Here is a 26,335-nt window from a genome sequence, read left to right as displayed (position 1 = left end):
GATCAATGTGCATTATCACAATCCCACCACCCTTGTCCGCTGGACGTACATGGACTTCTTTGTTTTCGCTAAGTTCCTTTATTTGTTTTATTTCAATGGTATTCTTTCTTACCGTTATTTTCTCAATATCATTTAAAACCATAGTCTTAAAACTCTGCACCATACTGTCCTTACAGTTATCTGGGGGGTTAAGTGTCAGGGGAAGTTACTCACCCACTCACCCGTAAATCATTAATGAAACACTTTCCCCACTAGTGGCAAAACCGATGTGCCTCTTTTTTCTTGTGTTGCCAAAACTCTGACCACACCCACCTTTGTCACCATTGCCCGCCCCCAGCTCGGCAGCTGCGACCTAAGTGGTGGCCAGAAGCAACGCAGGTCAGGGTGGCCACAGAGTTTCCAAAACACTTTGGACAAAAATGGGAGGGATTCGTAGTTTCCACCAAAAATACTGATTTATGGGCAATCAGGTGAGTTACTTGATCCTTAACTTGAGTTAATCCTTGATGCTTGAAAAAATGAAGAACGAAAGAAGACGGCAGAGGTAAAGATGGATAGACAGAGTATGTGAAGCTATGAACATGCCTATGCAACATCTGAAATTTGTTGTGAATGACCAACACCTGGTGTGAAGAAGTAGATATGGTCATGAAGAGTCGAATAAATGAATGAGGTGAGTTACTGCCCTTGACAGCCACTGATTGTAGTAGAGCTTGAAAAGAGCTTTACATTAGGCCTGGGGCCTACTAGTGACGCTGGGAAAATGGGAGGAGTCAGTCTTCCTGGGAACACAGAGCTGACCCCACCCACCTCCTCTGTGTTGGCTGAAAGTCACTATTTGTAGTAAACACCACAACTAACGCTCTGCAGAGTCTTCCTGTCGTTTTTCCCGGCTATATGTTTAATAAAGCATTTACTCATCCTCCCAACAGTAAGGGCCTGTTTCCACTTGTACGATTCTTCTGCGATTCCCTGCATGCAAATCTGGATGTGTATTGAAACCAATAAAATGCTTCTCAATTGGGGGGGGGGGGGGAGGGAAGATTGGTGGTTGAAACAGACAGACAGAAGAGCAGCAGCATATTTTCACATTACCCACGTGTTTCCCAGGCTTGGGAATCGGATGCGGTCTTGCATCAGAAGTGCCGACATATGCCTTGGAGATGCGAGGGGCACAAGTGGAAACAGGCCCTTCAGTAAAACAGCAAGTGATGGATGATTTCCTACTGCAGGCAGGGTGATGTGCTGAGAGGAACACATGGCTTCTATAAACACACTGGGAAGGGATAAATTACACACTGAATGAGGAGGAACTATAGTTGAAGAGTAGGGAGATGGAGGGCTGGGCCTGATAATCTGCTCTATGCAGGGCAAGGAACTACTGTATATCCTGCGTATAAGACTACTTTTTAACACTTGAAAATCTTCTGAAAAGTTGGAGGTCGTCTTATACGCTGGGTGTCATTGATACTGGGTGAGACGCCCTATTCTGTTACCGCCTCTCTGATCTCACTGCTGAGGACTGTACTGAAGCTGCGCAGGTACATATATGTGAGATCTAAGAGGCAGAGAAGGAGGTAAATAGGATACAAGGGTGGGCCAGAAGGGTGAAAGAGGCGTATTTTATGGGCACAGCGCAATCTATTCTTCCATACTGCTCTGATTAACCAGTAGACAAGGAGAGCTGACCAATCCACTTATGGAGAGGGAGAGTTGACCAATCCAACCAGTCAATTGACTTTATACTGTTATATACTGGGTAACACATACAGTACAGCAGCAGAATATGTCCATATATAGCACCAGTATATGAATTTTTTTTATTTTAATGTGGTGTGCGTTGGAAGAGGGGTAGTCTTATACGGCGAGTATATCCCAAACTCTATATTTTAACTGTAAAAGTTGGGGGGTCGTCTTATACGCCCAGTCTTATACTCCGGAATATACGGTACCACTCTGCAGGCAGTAGGAAACTTCAGAAACAAGGGAGGAAACAGCAGCCAGGTATTTTAAATATATTTATTGCAAAAGTACAGATGTGCAATACACAGAACTCCGTGCATTGCTAATTAATGCAATCTTCTATTACAGTATATGCATTAAAAACAGGAGAATGAACTAGGACTTAAGGAAAATTCCACTTTCATATAAAATTGTGAAACAGATCCATGCTGCTTAAGTCTTCATAACTTAATATAATAGATAACCGAAATTTCATTTCAGGAGCTAGCTAAGAATTTCCGAAGAGGAAGCTCCAACTGTAATTCTGTGTAACCGTGACAACAGTACTCTGGAATACAGACTATCAGGAAACTCCCACTTTACTGCATGATTAACCAATCAAGTACCACCGTCACTTGGAATCATTTATTGACTGCCAGACAGCTTTGACATTCTAATCTTTTGTAGTGGTGGTGTTTTATATGCACTTAAAATGTAAATATGATGAGATAAGTTTTGCCATGGATCATTGTAGTTTATATTGTTTGAAGGCACCCTGTAATGAGAGGAGGCTGCCACATTTATTTCCTTTTAAATAATACTAGTTGTCTGGCAGGCATGCTGGTCTCTATCTGCAGCTAATATGGCCAGACTTTAATCACATCACCTGATGTTCATACTTGTTCTGGGTCAATGGCTGAAAATATTGGAGACACAGGATTAGCAGGACAGCAATTAGCAGCACTGTTTAAAGGGAACACAAGGTGAGAGGGATATGGGGGCTGCCATATTTATTTCCTTGTAAACAATGCCAGCCACCTGGCAGCCCTGTTTTTCTGGCGTAAGTAGTGCCTGAGTCAAAACCCTGGAACAAGCATATGGCTAATCCGGTAAAACCTGAGTCAGAGTACCTGATCTGCTGCATGCTTGTTCAGGGTCTATGGCTAAATGTATCTGAGACACAGGATTAGGACTGCCAGGCAATTAGTATTGTTAAAAAGGAAATAAGGTAGCCTTCATATCCCTCTCACCTCGGGTTCCCTTTAAAGGGAAATAAATATGTCAGTCTTCATACATCACTCTCACTACAGGGTTCCTTTAAATGAATGAACTGCATGTTTCTCAACAAAAGTGTAATTTTCCTTTAACTATGCAGGGGACTATCGGGCCCAGCATGCTGAATACATCTGACCTGTGCAAAATACAGACACAAACAGGTTTGCAGCTGATGGTTTGTAGATGTGCTTTAAACAGACATGATTCTTTATTGAAAGACAAGTATGTATAAGGCTGGCCTTGAGTGTCACACTGATTGTTTAGAACAAGGTTTATTAAGTTGTATTTCATTGTTAATTAGGATTCTGCTCCTAGGGGGTGGGGTCGGCTGCACACACCACGCCTCCTCTGCAGGTTCCAGAGTCTGCTACATCCAAGTAGCGCAGGAAGGGAATGAGTACAAATGCACCGGCCAGCTGAACTAGAGTTCTAGCTCAAAGCCCTTGAAGCGCTAATTTACACAGTCCTTCAGTCAATTCATAATTGGGTCCGCCACATTCTGTCATCAGTCAACTGTGTGCCCCAAGTAATCCACAGCCCTCCAGCAATGAATGTGGGCAATGGCTGCTACATCTGCGGCAGCGGTCAGCAGATCTGCATCATGATTTGTGTCTCTGCGGGACATCAGTAACATTTACAAAACGGGGTAGTGCAAATGTTCCAGAGCTCTTATCCACTACTCAGTTCATTGTTGGGAACCACCAACCATATGTGCCGCGAAACATTGCTCTATCTCCAAGCGTCGAGTAGCTGCGGGGAGAAAGAGGAGAAGTATGAGCTTCAAACGTCAGTATAACTAAAAGGTGCCCATACATTATTCCATTTCCCTTGTGGATTCAATCACTGTGATCAAATCAGCCAAACATCAATTATCCATCATTGTCACCAAATTGTATTTTTTTCAGTTTCAGACTGAAATCGATCAAAATGACTGATCAGATAGGATGGTGAATTTGTGCTGGAAAGAGGGTGATGGCGGCGGCACGATGGTATCTATGCCAGGGGCCCAGAGCTCCATGATGGGAAACCCAGGTGTCTCCCCAGCCAATACTGCTCCCCCAGGTCCACTACAGAGCATAAGCGGCAGCGGAGCAGACTCATTACTTACCTGTCCGGCTGGCGCACTCTCCTGTGTCCTCTCGTCATCTCTCGATGCCCTTATTCTGTAACCTGCCGGTATTACTTATGTACATTCTGCTGGGTCACCAAGTACAGGCACTGGGAGAGCAAATACTCTGTAGGGGCCCTGCAGGAGCAGTATTAGTGCCAGGGAGACCTAGTGGTCCCGTCACCAGCTGTGGGGGAGCAGCAGTAGAAGCAATCCTATACATTTTTCATTCAATAAAACTCTATAAAAAATTTATCTGCAGCGTGTGGCAGTAGTAGATCCCTTGCTGATCAGATGTCGGTCAGAAAGAGATCTATCTTTTGGGCAAGTCGGTGGTAATCTGCCAGTGTATCTCAGGCTGAATTATTGTTGTGCTAGGATGTGGTGTTAATGCAGACTGTTGTATCTTACTGTGTCTGGAAAACTGCAAATGATTTACAGCTATGGTACAAACACAGCAACAATGCGTTCATATAATGCTGATGTGCTTTTCTACCACTGTTCATATATACAGGATCTTCTCCAAAAATTAGCATATTGTAATAAAGTTCATTATTTTCTGTAATGTACTGATAAACATTAGACTTTCATATATTTTAGATTCAAATACACACAACTGAAGTAGTTCAAGCCTTTTATTGCTTTAATATTGATGATTTTGGCATACAGCTCATGAAAACCCAAATTTCCTATCTCAAAAAATTAGCATATTTCATCCGACCAATAAAAGAAACGTGTTTTTAAAACAAAGAAAGTCAACCTTCAATTATGTTCAGTTATGCACTCAATACTTGGTCGGGAATCCTTTTGCAGAAATGACTACTTCAATGCGGCGTGGCATGGAGGCAATCAGCCTGTGGCACTGCTCAGGTGTTATGGAGGCCCAGGATGCTTCGCTAGCGGCCTTAAGGTCATCCAGAGTGTTGGGTCTTGCGTCTCTCAACTTTCTCTTCACAATATCCCACAGATTCTCTATGGGGTTCAGGTCAGGAGAGTTGGCAGGCCAATTGAGCACAGTAATACCATGGTCAATAAACCATTTACCAGTGGTTTTGGCACTGTGAGCAGGTGCCAGGCCATGCTGAAAAATGAAATCTTCATCTCCATAAAGCTTTTCAGCAGATGGAAGCATGAACCCACTTTTGACAGCGGCAGAAGCGCCTGAACTGGGCTACAGAGAAGCAGCACTGGACTGTTGCTCAGTGGTCCAAAGTACTTTTTTCCGATGAAAGCAACTTTTACATGTCATTCGGAAATCAAGGTGCCAGAGTCTGGAGGAAGACTGGGGAGAGGGAAATGCCAAAATGCCTGAAGTCCAGTGTCAAGTACCCACAGTCAGTGATGGTCTGGGGCGCCATGTCAGCTGCTGGTGTTGGTCCACTGTGTTTTATCAAGGGCAGGGTCAATGCAACTAGCTATCAGGAGATTTTGGAGTACTTCATGCTTTCATCTGCTGAAAAGCTTTATGGAGATGAAGATTTCATTTTTCAGCACGACCTGGCACCTGCTCACAGTGCCAAAACCACTGGTAAATGCTTTACTGACCATGGTATTACTGTGCTCAATTGGCCTGCCAACTCTCCTGACCTGAACCCCATAGAGAATCTGTGGGATATTGTGAAGAGAAAGTTGAGAGACGCAAGACCTAACACTCTGGATGAGCTTAAAGAGACTCTGTAACCTCAAAAACCTCCCCTGGGGGGTACTCACCTCGGGTGGGGGAAGCCTCCGGATCCTAATGAGGCTTCCCACGCCGTCCTCTGTCCCACGGGGGTCTCGCTGCAGCCCTCCGAACAGCCGGCGACAGAGCCGACTGTAGCTTCAATATTTACCTTTGCTGGCTCCAGCGGGGGCGCTGTAGCGGCTTTCGGCACGGAAATAGACGGAAATACCCGATCTCCGTCGGGTCCGCTCTACTGCGCAGGCGCCGGAAACTTGCGCCTGCGCAGTAGAGCAGACCCGACGGCGATCGGGTATTTCCGCCTACTTCGGCGCCGACAGCCGTCAGAGCGCCTGCGCAGGAGCCAGGAAGGTAAATATTACGTCAGCGCTGCTTGGAGGGCTGCAGCGAGACCCCTGACGGATGGAGGACGGCGTGGGAAGCCTCATTAGGATCCGGAGGCTTCCCCCACCCGAGGTGAGTACCCCCCAGGGGCCGTTTTGTCGTTACAGTTCCTCTTTAAGGCCGCTAGCGAAGCATCCTGGGCCTCCATAACACCTGAGCAGTGCCACGGGCTGATTGCCTCCATGCCACGCCGCATTGAAGCAGTCATTTCTGCAAAAGGATTCCCGACTAAGTATTGAGTGCATAACTGAACATAATTATTTGAAGGTTGACTTTTTTTTTGTTTTAAAAACACTTTTCTTTTATTGGTCGGATGAAATATGCTATTTTTTGAGATAGGACATTTGGGTTTTCATGAGCTGTATGCCAAAATCATCAATATTAAAACAATAAAAGGCTTGAACTACTTCAGTTGTGTGTATATGAATCTAAAATATATGAAAGTCTAATGTTTATCAGTGTTTTTATTTATGTTTTTTTTTTTTTTTTAAATGCTGCTTTTTTTCCTCATTTACAACCCACCCTCCCTCCCTCCGCCAGCCTATCACAGCGGATCGCTTCCCAGTGTCCCAGGGGGACAGCAGTCTCACACGGCTGTCCCCAGTACAGCGCTGCTGCGCATCGCAGCGCTGTACAAAATAATTAGACGGCGCTTTCGCCGTCTAAGTCTCCCGAGCGGCGATCGCCGCTTGGAGACTGAAGGTGAGGCAGAGCTCCGCCCCCCCGAGCAGGAGGTGCGCGCGATCTCCTGCTAGCCCCATAGACGGCCGTTCACGCTAATAGCCGTGGAGCGGTCCTGGGGCTGCTGCACTGCTCACGCCAATTGGCGTGGAGCAGTCGGCAAGTAGTTAACTTAAATATGTACGCCATCTTTCTTTTGTAAAAAGCCAGTCTTTGCAAAAGAAAAATACAGATTGCACCAATTGATAGATCCTCATCTCTCCTCAGTGACTTCCAGATGCCTGATCACTTCTAGTAGGTCTGAACTGATTAGGCTAGGTTCACACTGGGGCATTACATTCCCTGTAAAAACAGGCAATGCAAGGGAGGAGAAAAGTTGCTTTGCACATGAGATGCGATACGGCGCATATAGTGAGGCATACAGTCAATGAAACTGTAAATTTGCATACATGATATCCAGTAAAGCACAGCATGCCTCACATATCTATGGATACAACACACCACACCGCTAACGCACCGATGTGAATGTACCAATACAATATTATTGCATCATGGCTCATTTTTTAGTTTCTTTAAAAAGGAACCCGAGGTGCGAGACCCATGGAAGCTGCCATAATTCTCATTAAACAGTTCTGCTGATCTTTCTGGTCAGTTGGATCAAAATCACACACCTGAAACAAGCATGCAGCTAATCTTGTAAGATATCCGATCTGCATATGCTTTTTCAGGGTCTATGGCTAAAAGTATTAAGGTGCCCATACACTAGAACGACTATGGGCAGATTCCACCAAGAGACAAATTTATCTCTAATCAAATCTGATTAGAGATAAATATGTAATCTAATCTGCCCATACACTACAGGCCGATTCCTTTCCGATTTCAGCATGAAATCATCCGGGAATCGCCTGAGCTACCGCTGTCCGCCCCGCCGCTGCCCCCAAAATGTATAAATGTATGTAAAATTATGTAGTGCATTTATACATTACCTGTCCTGAAGCAGCTCGCTGGGTCCACTCGTCCATCTCGACGGGTAAGCCGCATACACGCTAGCGGCGCATAGCGTCTGACAGCCGCTATGCGCCTTCGTGACGTCAGAGCGCCGCCGGCGTATATGCGGAACTTGGCGAGATGGACGGAAACCGCGTGGAGGCTGACACCGGACAGGTAATGTATAAATGCACTACACACATTTATACAATTCAGCGGCAGAGGCGGGGGTTTCGTCGTCTCGTCGCAAGTCGGCCGCCGTACCGCCGCGCACCACGGCCCGAAATTTACCAACATGCGCGATCGACTGTGCGGCGAATTTCTGTCCCGAAATTGGTCACTTTGTCGGTCGGGCATGCACTTGGCAGCACCAATTTTCATCCAATTTGATTATATTTATCGAATTAGATGGTCGATTGGTTGGTCGGTCGCCTAGTGTATGGCTCCCTTTAGAGGAAAAGGATCAGCAGAACAGCCAGGCAATGTGCATTATTTAAAAGGAAATAAACACGTCAGCCTCCTCATCCCTCACACCTCAGGTTTCCTTTAATAACATAAGTATACACACACTATTTCTTTATAAAGCGCTAACATATTACGCAGCACTGACAATTTAAAGAGGAACTCCAGTGTAAATAATGTAATAAAAAAAAGTGCTTCATTTTAACAATAATTATGTATAAATGATTTAGTCAGTGCTTGCCCATTGTAAAATCTTTTAAATCCCCGATTTACATTCGGACATTACATGGTGACATTTTTACTGTTGGCAGGTGATGTAGCTGCTGCGTGTTTTTTTGGCAGTTGGAAACAGCTGTAAAATCCTATTTCCCACAATGCAGCAGGATTCACAGACAGGAAACTGCCAAGAGTACGTACTCAGAATTTATTTGTGGGAGGGGTTTCACCACAATATCAGCCATACACCGCCCACCTAAAGGTCTGTTTGTGAAAAGGAATAGATTTCTCATGTAAAAGGGAGTATCAGCTACTGATTGGGATAAAGTTCAATTCTTGGTCGGAGTTTCTCTTTAAGACCAACTTCAGCCAACACTTATTTTGGATTTTCATTGTTTTCAATGTTTCTGCCATGGAGAATTGCCTCATTTTCTGTCACTTTCAGTGTAGACAAAAATGGGTAAATCACAAATAATGCGGGCTTGTTCACACTATCAGCTGTTTGCTGATTTTTTCTTTTAAGCGCTGGCGATTTTGTAAATCGCCCTACAAGCGCTTGTGTAATGATTCCCTATGACAGTGTTCACATGTAAGCGTTTCGATTTCATTGAAATCGCAATCGCGCAACATGTACCATTTTCTGAGTGCTTTGGCTCAATGACCGGTATAGGGAAATCGTAAAGCGCTTGAAAAAGTGCTTTGTATAGCGATTTCCTGAGCGCTTTTATGAATAAATACATTGTATTTATTCATTTCCGAGTTAAAGCGTTCTGGGTTAAAAATCATCGCTGAGCAAAAGCACTTTTGAAAGCGCAAATCACAGGGAAAAGCTCTTTATGTGAACAAAGCCTTAAACACATAGATGAGTGGGTAAGAAGACAGATCACTACTTATTGCGTTCATGACACTATAGAAGAGCATGCTGCACCCATGCAAGTACGGCCGCACAGCTCTGCAGCATGGAGCCACATGTGGACGAGCAGCTGCGGTTTACTACGTGCAGTTGTGGCCATACTTGCGTAGATGCAGTACAGCAGTGCTTGTGCCCCGGAAGATGATAGCAACAAGGTAATATATCGGATAATCTCTATGTCAGATGTTCCGCACGTCCACATGAGCCAATGGTGGGGGCCAGGAGGATATGGAAAACCTCTGCATGATACCTCCCTCTTCTTAGATACTGGTATCTTATTTATTTTCTACGCCCCGGATGCACTTAATGTTTTGTATTGCCTGGACTTGGGCTGTAACTAGTAGTCGGTAAGGTACACAATCAAATGAACAGCAGCTCCTGGCATTCATCCAGCCAGGTTCTGTGGAACTGACTTTGGTACGTTTTTCAGATTTTCACCCAACAGTGATGGGAGATACTTGGGACACAAAGTGAATGCTGGCACAGGATTGGTCACTGACCGGCTGCACTCTTCCTCTGCTCCGACAAGGTGTAGATCTCCTGCAGCTGTTTCTTCTGGTCGTTGCTGAGCTGCGCTGTTAGCGACTGATACCAGGCTGGCTCTCTGCTTTGTACCTCTATAAGAGGAAAAAAGGAAGAACATATCAGTGTATGGAGATCTTCCCAGCCTTTCTACATGTGTTTCCCTACAGAGGTGTGTGTGTGTGTGTGTGTGTGTGTGTGTGTGTGTGTGTGTGTGTGTGTGTGTGTGTGTGTGTGTGTGTGTGTGTGTGTGTGTGTGTGTGTGTGTGTGTGTGTGTGTGTGTGTGTGTGTGTGTGTGTGTGTGTGTGTGTGTGTGTGTGTGTGTGTGTGTGTGTGTGTGTGTGTGTGTGTGTGTGTGTGTGTGTGTGTGTGTGTGTGTGTGTGTGTGTGTGTGTGTGTGTGTGTGTGAGAGTGTGAGAGAGAGAGCTTAATTCCATTTTGGTTTCCCTAAAATTACAACTGCATTGTGGTAGTGTTGTAGCCTCTCATCACTCCTCCTACCAACATACATCTCTTAATTGTAGCACACTTATCCCTGGAACAGCAGATAATGCTCGGTACACACGGTTCAATTTCCTGTCCAATTTATAGGAATCAGACTATTATTTCTGACATCTCCAAACAACAAAAGAGACGGCACACCACTGGCTGCAACAAACTTGTTGTATTCACGAACAAGTACACCAAGTACTTGTTCGTGAATACAACAAGTTTGTTGCAGCCAGTGGTGTGCCGTCTCTTTTGTTGTTTGGAGATTCCATTAGCCGTGGGAGCAATCCGGCTGAGACAAGGCACCGGCAGTTATTCAGGATTAGGACCTGATTCACTTATTCTCCGTGCACCGGTTGATGTTATTATTTCTGACATGTCTGATCTGTTTGATAACGGGATTTTGCTATGTTATCACAGAAACATCGATCCCGTTATCGGTCGGGAGCAGTTTGGACATGTACACGATGCAACTTCCTGTCAGATTACCTGTCGATAGGACGCGGTATTGAATCGTGTCTACCCTGCATTAGAAGCAGTGAAAGCGGTTTTGACCACAGATAACACTCAGAGGAAGCTGGGCATCCCTCTGACCTGACCTACTCTAATGCTGGGAATACACTGTTCGTTTGTAAGGTGATTAGATGGTTCGATAGATATTTTCCGACATGTCCGATCTACCTTTCGATCCTTTTGCCGCTCGATTTCTGAAAGAAGTGAATGGAAAAAGATAAGAAAATTGAGAGGAAGATAAGTTTAACGACAGCAGATTCGAGCGGAAAAAAACGATCGAGAGGAGAATCGAGCGCCAGAAATGAACCGTGTATTCCCAGCATAAAGGAGCAAAGGAGCCAACTGGTGTCAGAGGAGGAGAAGAAATGACACCAACAAAGCAATGTGAGGATTCCAAATTTCCAGATATAATTAAAAACTATTTTTACCAAGACTACAGTACATTCTCGTTATAGAAAACCTTTGGTTATAGTAAACTCAGATATAGTAAACTCAGTTTCCAGATCCCAACCATGCGCCTCAATGAATATACAATGCATGATGAATTCTGATATACTAAACTCAAACGCAATTCAACATTCCTGGGAATTTACATACAAGAAAAGGTGGCCATGCTCATCCTGCTTTTAGATTGTAAGCTTGCAAGGGCAGGGTCCTCCTCCTAATGTTTTTGTCACAATATTTGTGCTGCTTGGAACTCTGTTAGTTGTATCTATGTTCCCCTTGTCGTCTTATTGTGCTTTGTAAAGCGCTGCGGAATCTGTTGGCTCTATATAAATAAAAAATAATAATAATAATAATAGACCAGGATTTTAAAAGAGGAAAGCAGGTGCGCACACACACACACACACACACACACACACACACACACACACACACACACACACACGTATAGATCTATATATCTCACTTCCTGGTTAGCGGCCATGTATTTTGTTTGTAAACTGCCTAAAACCTAGGGACCAAGGCTGTAAAGGTCCCTAAGCTCTCCTTTCTTGTATGGATGTTTTAGCAGCCTGATACTCACCTAAGGCCTCTTTTCCACTGACTATTGTGCTCAGCAAGCAGTTGCCAGACAGCAGTGAGCAGTTACCAGGTAGCAGTGAGCAGTTGTGAGAGTTTGAGAGGCATTTCACTGCCTATCAACAGTCAGTGGAAAAGAGGCCTTACATCTCTGGCTTCAACTCTGGCATCCAAATCACTGTTCCAGTGCTGTAATCTTCATGGGTGCCAGATGGCAACCCTGAGGCAGTTTTGCCATTGGGGCCAATCCACCCACCAAAGCAGTTGTTATAGCTGAATGCAGTTATATAAAACAAGACAAAATAATGACAAGCACAGGAGGCCAGAGAAATGAAAAGGGACTACTCCCCACCTGTGACACGGCTAGAGTACATACAGTGCTGCCCATAATTATTCCTACCCCTGGCAAATTTTGACTTAACATTACTTTTATTCAACCAGCAAGTAATTTTTTGATGGGAAATTACATAGGGGTCTCCCAAAAGATAATAAGCCGATGCACAAGAGGCATTATTGTGGGGAAAAAAATTCTCAGGTTTTATTTACATTTGAGCAAAAAGTGTCCAGTCCAAAATCATTCATACCCTTCACAAACTGTCACAGTCTGTGGGAAAATCTAAAGCTACAGCTATTTCAATCATCTCCACAGGTGAAAAACAGCAGCTTGTATTTTTTTTAATAATACGTTGCACTATAGCCACTGGAACTAAACATTTCTATAAAACAAGTTCTATATCATTCCAAATAGTCCAAGCTGTTCTAAAGCATCCTAATTACCCTGATTAATTGGGAACAGCTAATTTAATCAACTCAACAGGTGAAAAACAGCAGCTCTCTGCAGTTGGTTTGTGGACAGTCATGGCTAAGACAAAGGAGCTCAGTGAGGTCCTATAGCTACGCGTTGTAGCTGCTCACAAGTCGGGAAAGGGCTACAAGGCCATTTTTAAATGTTTTCAAGTTCCAGTGGCTACAGTGCAAAGTATTAAAAAATACAAGCTGCTGTTTTTCACCTGTTGAGTTTATTAAAACAGCTGTAGCTTTAAATTTTCCCACAGACAGTTTGTGAAGGGTATGAATAATTTTGGACTGGACACTTTTTGCTCAAATGCAAACAAAACCTGAGAAAGGTTTTTTTTACCCACAATAATGCCTCTTGAACATTGTCTTATCTTTTGGGAGACACCTACGTAATTTGCCATGAAAAAAATGACTTGCTGGTACAATAAAAGTAACTAAGTCAAAATTTGCCAGGGGTATGAATAATTATGGGCAGCACTGTAGAGGTTTGCGTTGAGTTCATTTTCTGAGGTTGACCTGAAGACAAACTGTAAACAAGATCCATGTTCATAAGCCCAAATGGATAGACTAGCCATTGTCACTCAGAAGAGTTGTGTGTTGTGAATTCATTCAAACTAGTCAGTAAGGTAACCAAGATCTATTCAGTAAATTACTAATTATTTTAGATGGCAAGAACAAGCTTACCCAGCAAGGCATCTGTAAAATACCGGTACTCATCCAGGATACCTGGGCAGTCGATTGGGGTGCTAAACCCTTCCAGGGCAGTCTCCTCCAACGCTTCCTCATCCCAATCATCGTCGTCATCATCGTCATCCTCCCCCGTCTGTGCCTGGATGGCCTGGCCCAGGCTGTTTGCCTCCTCTTCATCACTTGGAATTTCCTCTTCAAAGGAAAGAAAGATTTACAGTTTTCACCCCAGCTTAATACGTATATGATGATATTTTATATGCAGCTTCTCCAAGTCCTGTATACATATGATTACAGCAGGAAAACGATAATAAGTTTGAATCAGTTCTACATAGTCAAGCAGCATCAAAAGCTAGGCAACATTCTGTAAAGAGAGTGTGTGTGTGTGTGTGTGTGTGTGTGTGTGTGTGTGTGCGTGCGTGCGTGCGTGCGTGCGTGCGTGCGTGCGTGCGTGCGTGCACACAAGTGAGTAATGAGGTTAAAATATCCCCATGTCCCCATGGCATGCACAGATATTTCCCAGCTCGCTGGACAACACTTTTCCAGGACACTGGTCTAAAGTTACCACGGTAATCCAATTTTCACTGAAAGATTCTACATTACCAGATTGGTCCAATGCTTCGGAGCTCTGTGATTGGGCTAAAATTACAGAGTGCGGTAAATTGGATTTCCGATTTCCAAGTTCAATTTCAAAGAATCCAAATGGGCATCCACAGCCGAGAGGAGCCATCAGTGCAGCAGAATCAACTGAGAAAGTTATGAATAGCTGCCACCACATATTATGAGAAAGGTTCGCCCTTCAAGACAATCATGGATTGCACACATTTGACCTTTAAAGGACTACTGAACTGAGTGGGACATGGAGGCTGCCATATGTATTCCTTTTTATAACAATACCAGTTGCCTGGCATCCCTGCTGATCTTTCATGCATTGGTAGTGTCACAAGCAGTGCTGGCAGTCAGCAAAGTGCTGCTGCACAAGCAATCCTATGGGATTAGTTTCACTGCATCGATTGCAGCAAGGCATGGACTTTCGAGTAGTAATCTACTTGAATTCGAAATTCAAATGAAGTCTAATGACTTAACCTGTGACCATGGGATGGGGGGGGTCAACTTACCCAGAGGTCTTCGGGCCAGCTGCATTCTATTATGCGTGATAGGTATAACGAAAGCCGTGTTGCATTACTCACTGACGTGCTTCCTCTTTCAAGCCGGAAGCGCAGGAGTGGTGGAACGCGGTTTTCATTACACCTACCATTGTCGCCGATAGCAAATGCGATGCATGCAGCATTTTCCTGGCAATTGCGTCACGATTCTCGTTCACTAAAATAAGAACCGCAAAATGTAATTGCCCAAAACATAATGCAAAATCATCCTGCAAAGTAAACAGCCTAGTCTAAGCCACAGTGGGAGGGCAGAGCTACATACCAATATACAGCAATATATAGCTTAAACAAGTTTTTCTGATGCTGAAACTAGAATATATAACAAAGAGAAACCGTGACCAAGAATTGAACTTCATCCCAATCAGTAGCTGATAACCCCCTTTTACATGAGAAATCTATTCCTTTTCACAAACAGATCATTAGGGGGCGCTGTATGGCTGATATTGTGGTGAAACCCCTCCCACAAGAAACTGAGGACCATGGTACTCCTGGCATTTTCCTGTCTGTGAACCTTGTTGCATTGTGGGAAATAGCTGTTTACAGTGGTTTTCACTGCCAAAAAAAGCAAGCAGCAGCTACATCACTTGCCTGCAGTAAAAATGTCACCATGGGATAAATGTCAGAATGTAAATCAGGGATTTAAAAGATTTTACAATGGGCAAACACTGACTAAATCATTTATACATAATTGTTGTAAAAATGAAGCACTTTTTTTTATTACATTATTTTCACTTGAGTTCCTCTCTAAAAGTGGGTATCCTGAATAATTCACTGCAATCTTATTATAGGTCATTACAGTGATTAAAGGTGCACTGAATACGCTTTTAGCTGTTCGATCGATGAAAAGTAATATCGGGATGAAAATCAACCCACCCCCCCTTCTGGTCAGGTTGACAGAGGTGCAACCTCCTCATCATAAACCCATAATTACAGTGACCACACGTGCAGCACGTGACAAGCTATTCAGATGGCACTGGATCGCTGCCTCACTCTCCAGCCTCACACAATGACACTGGGATGACATTTACGTTACCATTAAAGAAGCAGATAGGGGATAACTGCTAATAGAAGTTTATTATCATTTAGTAAAAAAATCTATATAAAGCACGGATTATGACTAAACAAGACATCGCCTCAATTCACTAAGCTTTATCAAACACTTTATCGAACTTTTGATAATTTACCTCATGGGTAAAATCTGATTTTGAATTCACTAAGGTGTTATGGATTTATTGAACGTTTTATCGATAAAAACATTCAATAAATCTTTAACACCTTAGTGAATTCAAAATTCGATTTTACCCATGAGGTAAATTATCAAACGTTCGATAAAGTGTTTGATAAAGCTTAGTGAACTGAGGCCATGTAACTGATTGCCATTGAATATTTCTCATCTTCTGTCTGCAATGGCAGTCTCCCTGTGTTTGACAGTACAAGCCTCCTTTGTATAGGCAGCTCTCACCATTTTCCTCAGCGTCAGTCTTGGCATTGCGGGACGACGTCCCCCGGGAGGGGTGGTCGCGGTTTGCATACACTTGCCGCAGGCCCAGGAAGAGGAGGAGGATGGAAGGCACGATGAGGGAGGACACAGTGTTGATGGCAGCCGGCCTGTTTGGGAGCTCCATGAGGATAGTGAGGCCGATGATGCACATCTTCCTGTCATGCAGCCTGCAGAAGAACACACGCTGTCACATGACCGTCACACAGGGATCATTTCATGGTGCTGTAACTGCTGAATTTACCCATTATGAATAAACATCATCCGGATTCATACTTCTTATTGTATGTACTGGTTATGTGCTTTTGAACAATGGCACAAAACTGTACAGCAGTCCCCACCTGATATAATTTGAACGGGGAGGGGAGGGGGACAACAGAATCCAGACTTACAGTATCGCCTCAAGTTATGACATTTAAATATATTATATGAGAGGTGCCAAAAGGGGGTGAGGCCAATCAAATCCATAAAATCAGTTAACCCTTTGCACACTCACGTGCACATTCTTTCATGCAAATCCAGGAACCCTGACAGGCTGAGGCACTGAATGCTTACACTAGGCATGTTATGGCACCAGAGGTAGGACACACATGAATTCTGGGGAGCCTCTGTGTGGCATAGACTATGCAAGAGAATGTATTCTTTTGTAGAGAAGACCTCAGGTTTTAACTTAGCTATAGGGATAGCAGTGGCTCCTGGATGACTCATCTCCATGAAAGCTTTTGCATGTGAGTGTGCCAAGAGTTATAGCATTAAAGGATATCCAAGGCGATTAAAAAACACAAAACTATCTTTTACTTACCTGTGTTTCTTCCAGCCCCTAGAGGACCTGTGTGTCCCTCACCACACCTCCAGTCTTCTCCCGGGTCCCGCTGACAGCCTCTGGGTTCAAATCTTCTGCACTGAGTGCAAACGTGCACTGCGCTTGTGCAGTACGACGCTGCCACCTGCGCAGAATACGCTAACCCGCTGGGGGTCGGTGATACTTCAGAGGCTGCCAGTGGGACCCGGGAGAAGACCGGAGCAGCGGGGAGGGGCACAAATTATTTCTATGGGCTAGAAGAAGTACCAGGTAAGTAAAGATATTTTTTTTTTTAATCGCCTCGGATATCCTTAAAAGTGGATCCGAGATGAAAAACTAACTATAACAAGTAACTTGTCTATATATCGTATCTAAAGTTTAGATAGTTTACACGGCATATCTAGCTGCAAACAGCTTCAACAGTTTATAATTATTTCTTCCTGTGATACGAGAGCAGCCATGTTCTGTTTGTTACATTGTCAAAGGCTGAGGGCTGGAGATGCTATCAGCTTGCCTGTGTGTAAATTCAGTCCCCTCTCCTCCTCCCCTCTGCAATCAATGGCTAGTAACCTCCTCCTCCTCCTGCCCAGACTGAGCTCCCATAAACCCTTGCTACAGTGCCAAGGCACTCTAAAAAGCTGTGGGTGAGGCTTGTTTAGTTTATGTTGGCGCTTTATAAATACAATAAATAAATCAAAACATAAAAGTATTTGGCTTGAGGAATGCCCTATAAATTATAAGAAAGGAACACAATTATGCAATGAGTAAAAGTTTATCTCAGATCCACTTTAAGTTACCTTGGGACCCCTTGGAGGACACCTGTACACACACTAGATTCTCTGGTGAAATAGGCCTGACCAGCAACCTCGGTTGAGTGCCCTCTACCATGTATATGATGCTTTACAGAGTGTGTTGAAAATGCCTGCAACGGTTAACTTTTGAAGGGCAAAACTTCTTTGACAGGTAAAAAATTACAAATGTTACATCTATTCAATGCTCAAATTCATGAAAATCCCTTCAGAGGCAGTTTCTGTGTCCTGACTGCCTGAATTCATCAGCTGCACAAATCACACATCGAACTTATCGCCATGCTGCTATACAAAATATTCCAATAATCAAAAGCTGAGATTCATTAGATATGTTGATCTCTATGAGCTGCTGAGTTATGCTGTGTGGTGGAGCGATGCTGCATTACTTGCCCCAGGAAGCAGTCTGTGTCATTCAACCACTGGTTGATGAACTGCGCTGTGATTGGCTCTGAGCTGTGCGGGAAGCGGATCTGTTCCAGGGTGTTGAGGAGGAGAGCTGGGTCATAATACAGAGCTGCAATGGCCACCTGCAGACACATGGTGCGTAACTCGCTGGATTTCACACCTCGCGTCAGCCGTTCCAACACAGCTTCTACAAACAGCGGGATACACTGAGGGGACACAGGAAAACACTTATAGTTATTAATACATATGCCCATTTCCTTGTATGAGGATGAGAGGAGTAAATGAGAAGGGGAGGGGCACATCACAGACATACTGCTCCACTATGGACAAGCAAAGCCCTAGTTTTACTTACCTGATCAATCCCTCGTCCATTGCACTGCAGGATGATGACCTCTAGGAGCTTAGCTGCGTGACACTCCGCATCCTCCCCAGCATCTCCCATCAGCACCTGTCCAGACACAGCTTATTATTATAGGTTGCTCATAAGCAGGGGCCTAACTAGAAATCACTGGGCCCCTCTACAAAACTTTGGATGGGGCCCCCTCTTCACCTCGCTTTCTGCAGAGAAACTGAGAACTAATGTTCTTCAATTGGCTAGTGCTCATTTTCCCCATGCAGATAAAAACAGACAGCAGTGAAGCACTGCAGGCATTTTCTCCATCATTACATTAGCTTCTGTGATAAAATGTGTTTTCACACATAAAGACCCACATGGTGTGCAGAAAACAGACAGATGAGTGTGCTCCCAGCCTAAGCTTATTACACTCACTCGATCTCTGATGCAGCAGAACTGGCTTTGCAGACTTCTCCAGCATCATTACACAGCACTTGGGGAGGGGTAGAGAGGTTGGGGCTGGGCGTTGTGCACAATTCCCTGCGGAACACTGAATAGGGACAGTCTAAAAATCTTTGTCTGCAAAACTTTGTATGATTCCTTATCCGTGGCTGAGCAGATGCAGTCATAAGAACAATTGTGCAGAGCAGAAATCTTTTTTCCTTTCTGTGACCTTAGTTGTCAGTCTCTCTGGAAAGGGAAAATAAACTTCTCCCCCCACGGGGCCTCCTGCGGCTTCTGGGGCCCCCTGTGGTTGCATCCCTTGCAAGGTCTATTGTTAAGCCCCTGCTCATAAGTGAATAATTCAGTGCTCTTAAAGGGAACCTAAACTGAGAAGGATATGGATTTTTCCTTTTAAAACTAATACCAATTGCCGGACTCTCCTGCTGATCCTGTGTCTCTTATATTTTCAGCCAGAGCCCCTGAACAAGCATGCAGATCAGGTGCTCTGACTGAAGTCAGAATGGATTAGCTGCATGCTTGTTTCAGGTCTGTAATTCAGCCACTACTGGAGCTAAAGAGATCAGCAGGACTGCCAGGCAAACGGTATTGTTTAAAAGGAAACATCCATATACCTCTCAGTTAAGGTTCCCTTTAACAAAACATGTTGGGTTCCCTGCCCCATACAACCTAATGAAGCCCACCTCCCAGCCTTCCTAACCAATAATGTCTTAGCTTCCTTACAAAATCACCTCACACTTTGTATAACATTTGCCTCCATTAGGTCTGACCATCATGTGACACCATGTATGTTTCCCGCATAGCAAGTGCTGCAAAACTACCTCAATGCAGAAGGTAATGGAATTCGATATATTTATCTGCTCGCTCTGTTTTCCTCTTTGTATTACACGCTTACCCATCTCCGAGTGTCGAGACATGACATTCGCAGAGAGCAGGGACAGACATGACAGCAAAGGGTGGAGACACCCACTGGAGGATCGCCAAAAATACACAAATTCTGCTTCTTTGTGCCACCACATGGGTGGGAAAGGGGATGTGGTGGCTCCTCAATTGTGCCCAGAAACATCCCTAGGCCTGGGGTAACCAGAAAAGCAAAAGAGATTCTACCACAACATAAAGGAAGGAAGACAAAACAAGGAGCAGGGAATATTTATAGAGCTTTATTCTATTCTATGCTGTAGCTGCCAACTCATCAGTTTGTGGTTGACAAGCTGACCATTTCAAAAACTTGAGGAGAAAACCGGACCCTTCTCACTCCTAGGTGCTTCAGAATTTTTTTTATCAGTAAAGGGGCCCACTAATGTTACAATCTTGATTGTACAATCTTACCAAATCTACATAGTAGAAGGGTAAACTGAGTGATTATACTTTGAATGGCCATTTTAGGAAGTCTCTCATATTACATAGAAGTGGTAAGATTGGACAATCAAGACTATCACCAATGGGCACCTTACCCCTTCGGAAAGATGATGGCCAATGCCTAGTTTGACTCGGTACTTTGATAAATAAATAATATAAAGAGACAAAGCATGACAACCTTTTGCAAAATACCCGAGTTCTTCAGGTGATAAAGCGTCCAGAGTTGTGCACTGTTTAACCTGAGGTACCTGCTTTGACATGTACTTTTTAAAGCTACATTGCACACACTAGACTAAACTTCTCCAGGGCGGGTGATAAAGACTGGTTAAGGTGATAATTTAGCACGAGTATATATCCGCCCCCCCACCAGGTGATAAATTTAGTGTTTGTACCATAAGCCAGCCTACGCCCCCCCCCCCCCATGTCACCTAAAGATCCTGCATGCCAAATCCTTCACAACGCCCAACACCAGAGCTACCTCCCAACGCAGTGTTCTTCTGTTCACCCACCCCGCCAGAAGCTGCTTCATTATATGCCACGTTTGGTCCCTTCTTAAATGCCACTAGGCTAATGGTGCATCTGTACAGCTTTGGCCCTCTGAGGGATCAAGTTCCAATCCCTACCGGACTAAAGTCCTTGTTTGTGTATACGAGGCCTAAACGGGGCAAATGCTTCCCTCACATTATTTGTTCTGTTAATAGATTTACCATACGATTGCCCCTCAAAGCAGCCAGATCAGGTCATAAGGCCTGCTGACACATTCTACATAGCAAATAGTCATTTCATTTCCAGAGGGTGTGGGACTATATATCATTATTGTTTTAAGTCTCTGGTTTCCTTTAAAAACTGACATTTATTATGTATATGTAGAAAGAAGTTGACCAGATATGGCTGTGTCTCTCACCTTTTTACACATGGTGTAAATAATCTCTAGGCGTTTGGGGTTGGACAGCAGAGTGTTGGTATCCACAGTAATGTAGTTATGAAGCAGTGGCATCATATCTAAGGACAGAAAAAGTAGTAATCAGGCAAAGACAAAACAAACACCTGCACAATGGAAGGAATTACGGTGGGTAAGGTAAGGAGGGGAACAATGCACTTGACTGAGACTATCCAGCCATCCTAAGGTGATGCATTGGGCTGGCTGCACACACGCTAAGTTCTTGATGAGGCAACCTCAGCAGAGAAGGCTCTAGCACAGAGTTGGGAAAACTATTTTCTGCAATTGGGCCGCATTCCTATTTAATGAGCGCCTTCTCGCTCCCTCCCTCCGGACTTGTCTGGCCAAGAAGTGCTTGGGTGTAACTCACCCACAATCACTTGTTCCAGCGGCGATCTCCATGGCGATGGCACGCGCTGGTACGTAATGACAGCAGGTCACATGACACCGCCGTGGCCATGGAGATCAACCCTGAAAAGAGTGTTTGGGCAACATTATTTCTTGTGCGTGCTCTGCATGTATAGTTTAAAGATTGGCAGGAGGGAGAAGGGGAGAGGAGGAGAATGCAGCTCCCTATCGGCGGGCCTTCTCTAGCATGTGTACTTACCTTACAGAGCATGGCTCAGATGCATTCTGGAAAATCACCACTAGATAGGGTAAATGCACAGCCACAACAAGCAAGGGCTATGTGAAATACAGGAAGGAGAACTTCTGTAGTGACTGCACTGGACAACCTAAAGCTATCAGTTCATCACAACATCTTGGGGAAGATAAAAGAAAAATAAACCTGTAAAGTATTCATAGCAGTCCTTCTGAAACACATCAAACAGGATCTCCAGTAGCTGCCACATTTGCGGGGAGATAGTCTGATTGGTGAGGCTATACGCTAGTGACAAGATCTCCTCATAGAACTCTGTAGAAAGAAACAAAATTTCAGTCAAGGCAATTAAACTACATATTCATATAAATGCTTACATCATAATAGTGTCAGCATTTAACACATGATTACCCAGCATCTTAAAAATCCTTTGGAAATTTTGTTCATATGACATTTTAGTTGCAGTTTCCTGAACAGAAATATTTAGCTCAAGGAAAGAGGTGAGAGGCAACAACAGAGAGCAGATCTCAGTCAGGATGGTCAGTGCAAATCGTTCCGAATTCATACAAGATTATGCAGATCTTGTAATCAAATATATGCACCTCGAAAATGTATCAATCGAACTGTGCTAAGGTATAATCCAATTGGTCCATTTTCAAGCTGCATACGTTTCCATACAAAATTTGCATAAACATGTATAAACTCGAAATGACTACGCAGAAAAGACAACGTATTAGTAAGAGGACTTTTTGGTCCACCTGAGCACCTATCAATATCCTAGTGGTTCTGGGTCACCATGAACTGTCTGGGTACTCTGTACTACTTCGCTGCCAAGCCCCACCTCACAGAGACACATTAATCCATGCCTTGCACTGAGGAGGAGCAATCACTCCACAACAGCTATACGCAAGTTGGATTAGTATGGCTCTGTAAAATGAATAGGTCATAGGCATACTTCACTCCTGTGGTTCCAGATGTGTGTCTGGCTTTTGAGGGCACAAAGGGATCATTCAGTAGTGACGCATCATGGGAGATCTTTCTTGTTTACTCCAAGGCAACTAAGCATCTTAGGGATAAAATATAAAAAAAGAACCTCCTCCTTAGGGAGGTTTGTAAATAGAGCGAACTGTGGCAGGCACTAACCTTCAGAGGGCTGCTCCCTAGACACGTGTTTTAAAGCATCTTCTCCAGGGAGACCCAAAGTGCCTGCAATGCTGTCGCACGCTGTTGGCTGCTGTAATTCATGCCAGGACATGTAGTCCTTTGATGTCAGTACAGTACATCTCCTGTCCAGTGGTCTCTGAGGAAGCCGGGTATTCCGGCGACACACGTGTAGGACCAAACTCTCATGGCAGCTGCGGCATTGTGGAGTGAGGTAGTGAACAGGTAATATGGCGGTCTTCTATTCTCACTGTACCACATTATAGTGCTCGGATGCTTATAAGACTGTTACACTGGAGCCTTACTGTTGTGGTTAGATAGGATATTGAGGATTGCTGGACTTATCAGCGCTGTGTACGTTTATGCACTGGTAGCACTTTATTATTGATCATTTTACAAGTACCTTATTGTGGATATATTATGCTTATATGGTCTTGCTTCCTCTACTTGTGCTCTATAGATTGTACACCCAAGCACTTTAGTACTGCTATTTACACTTGTATTTTTACGCCTATTTCCTGAGCTTTCTATATGATTATATATATTGTTATATCATGAAACATATCCCCCCCCCTTACAATTTACTCCAGATGCAGCCACCAATCCCCACACATATTATTGGGGGATTTTTAACTTGTGTTCCCTTTTCTGTGGTTTGTTTCCCCATTGTGGGTTTTTTGTCTTATATGTAATGGAAATATATTGGATTAAAGGGGCACTACAGCGAAAAATTGTAAAATTTTAAATATGTGCAAACATAGACAAATAAGAAGTACGTTTTTTCCAGAGTAAAAGGAGCCATAAATTACTTTTCTCCGATGTTGCTGTCACTTACAGTAGGTAGTAGAAATCTGACAGAAGTGACAGGTTTTGGACTAGTCCATCTCTTCATAGGGGATTCTCAGCAAGGCTTCCGTTCTTTATGAAGATATTCCCTAAAAAGGATTTAAACAATGATGCTGGCCAGCTTCCCTGCTCCCTACACAGTTTTTTGGCAGTTAGACAGAGCAACTGCCATTCACTAAGTGCTTTTGAAAATAAATAAATCCCTGAGAATCCCCCCATGAAGAGATAGACTAGTCCAAAACCTGTCACTTCTGTCAGATTACTACTACCTACTGTAAGTGACAGCAATATAGGAGAAAAGTCATTTATGGCTCATTTTACTCTGGGAAAAACGTACTTATCTGTCTATGTTTGCACATATTTTACATTTTACAATTTTTCGTCGTAGTACCCCTTTAATAAAGTTGAAATAATTTATTAACTTGATACGTCTGGTGCATGTGAGATTTTTTTCTGTTGCTTTTGCTCTAGATATGCAAATTCGTATAAATTATTAATAGATTATAGTCTCTGCACACTCCATAGCAGGTATATCAAACCGGTCCTACGAGGTCCGAGATCCTGACACATTTTTGATACAGCTCAAATGAATTGATGGGTCTGAATCAGGAAAGGTGTGGTCCATCGGGTAGAACACATTCCTTTCTTTCTCAGTCCATCCTAAACACTGGCATGGATCTGGCCCTCCAGGCCTGGAGTTGACACGTTTATTATTTATTTATTTATTTATTGTATTTATAAAGCACCAACATATTATGCAGCGCTGGACATTAATTTAGGTTACAGACAATATTTAGGGGTGACATACAGCAATACAGGAATACAAGAAAACCAGATCACGCAGCACAATATGAGCATAAGGTAATGCTTAGTCACTGGATGGGAACATGGAGATTAGGCAAGTTAGGTTCACTCAAATGCATAGCATGGGTGCACAGTAATGGAGGTAGGACACAAAAGGAGGAGGACCCTGCCCAAAGGCTTACAATCTAGAGGGAGAGGTAGGGACACAAAAGGTAGGGGACCAGAGTTCAGCTGCAGGTTTAGAGCAATTGTGACACGTGCTCTATAGTGACTGACATCAAATGACTACATCTATTAGCATGAATCGCAGTGGGCCCGAGATAGCGTCAAATAGCCGTCGGTGATTCAAACTGTTGCAGCTGTGGTGTCACCCTGGAGAAGATGGAGCAGTGCATAAAGACACGGGGCGGCTAGGGAGCAGCCCTCTGAAAGCTAGTAACGCCTGCCACCCCCTCCCCCCATGAGTATGATATAACGTTTGCAAATTGTCTTGTAGAATGTACATCTCAATTCAGTGTTTGTTTTTTCTATGTTAAACTGGGACTGCTACTTTGGTACATTGCTACCACTGAGAACAGCAATAAGGAGTGGCAGAATGTGAAGCCCCTCCTCCCTCTGAGAGCAGGCTGCGCATACAGCACTGCTGGTGTTAGCCCATTTCAAAATACCCTGGGCAGCAAGATGGAAAAAGCAGATAGAATAGTGGAACTTTAAAGTGTAAATGTCAGGCATAAGTTGCTGGGCATGCTGGGTTGTCCTTTTTTTTGCTTCTGTATTTCCCCTCAGACTTAAAGAGACACTGAAGCGAATAAAAATATATGATATAATGAAATGGTTGTGTACTATGAATAATTACTAGAAGATTAGCAGCAAAGAAAATATTCTCATATTTTTATTTTCAGGTATATAGTGTTTTTTCTAACATTGCATCATTCTATAACATGTGCAGATTACACAACACTCAGCATTCAAAATTATTCTTTCAGAGCAGTTTGTGAACTAATGACCTCTCCTCTGGCAGAGAAAACTAAACATTAGCTTACCTGGTAATTTTATTTTAGGTAACCCTCCAGGACAGGTATACATCGAGATCTGGCCCCTCCCAGGAAACAGGAAACATCCACAAGCCTCTCTATAAGTAAAAAGATTTGTCAGGTATCCGGCAGTATATAACCAAGAAACAACTACCAACAGGTCTCAACTCCTGACACCTAACCAATAGCGTATTACAAATACACATAATTATTATTATTATTACTATTAACACTTGCCAACCTCTTTCATAGTGCACAAAATTAACATATCTTCATATATACATAAACAATATATACATAGCTTATGAACAATACGGGTGGGTTACCCCACCTGTCCTGGAGGGTTACCTAAAATAAAATTACCAGGTAAGCTAATGTTTAGTTTTTTCCATTAACCCTCCAGGACAGGTATACATCGAGATGATACTCAAGAAAACACTAACCTTAGGGTGGGCTGACCGCATGTAAGACTTTCCTTCCAAAGTCTTGGTCTGATGAAGATATCCGATCTAGTCTGTAGTGCCGCATAAACGTTCCCAAATTCTTCCACGTTGCTGCCTTACAGATTTCCAGAGGAGAAGCATCAGCTCTGAAGGCCCAAGTTGTTGCTGTCCCTCTCGTAGAGTGAGCTTTAAGATTCTTTGGGGGTACAACC

General features: G+C 43.7%; 1 protein-coding gene across 2 annotated transcripts in view; it reads right to left on the bottom strand.

The window, feature by feature from the left end:
* Positions 1–2,005: 2,005 nt before the first annotated feature.
* The window catches only part of IPO8 (importin 8), a 55,139-nt gene continuing 30,809 nt past the window's right edge, over positions 2,006–26,335 (bottom strand). For both annotated transcript variants that reach the window (XM_068277603.1, XM_068277604.1), the window contains exons 18-25: positions 22,025–22,150; positions 21,202–21,299; positions 18,495–18,590; positions 18,128–18,348; positions 16,091–16,296; positions 13,460–13,657; positions 9,930–10,046; positions 2,006–3,747 (exon numbers count right to left, since the gene is read on the bottom strand). In XM_068277603.1, coding sequence (XP_068133704.1) covers positions 3,683–3,747; positions 9,930–10,046; positions 13,460–13,657; positions 16,091–16,296; positions 18,128–18,348; positions 18,495–18,590; positions 21,202–21,299; positions 22,025–22,150 — 1,127 coding nt within the window. In that variant the 3' untranslated portion in view covers positions 2,006–3,682. The remainder of the gene's footprint in view (positions 3,748–9,929; positions 10,047–13,459; positions 13,658–16,090; positions 16,297–18,127; positions 18,349–18,494; positions 18,591–21,201; positions 21,300–22,024; positions 22,151–26,335) is intronic.

Source organism: Hyperolius riggenbachi, chromosome 3 (genome assembly GCF_040937935.1).
Source record: "Hyperolius riggenbachi isolate aHypRig1 chromosome 3, aHypRig1.pri, whole genome shotgun sequence".
In the NCBI taxonomy this organism is placed as follows: Eukaryota; Metazoa; Chordata; class Amphibia; order Anura; family Hyperoliidae; genus Hyperolius; species Hyperolius riggenbachi.
Note: the sequence above shows the minus strand (reverse complement) of the source record. Positions and strands in the feature narration are given on the sequence as shown.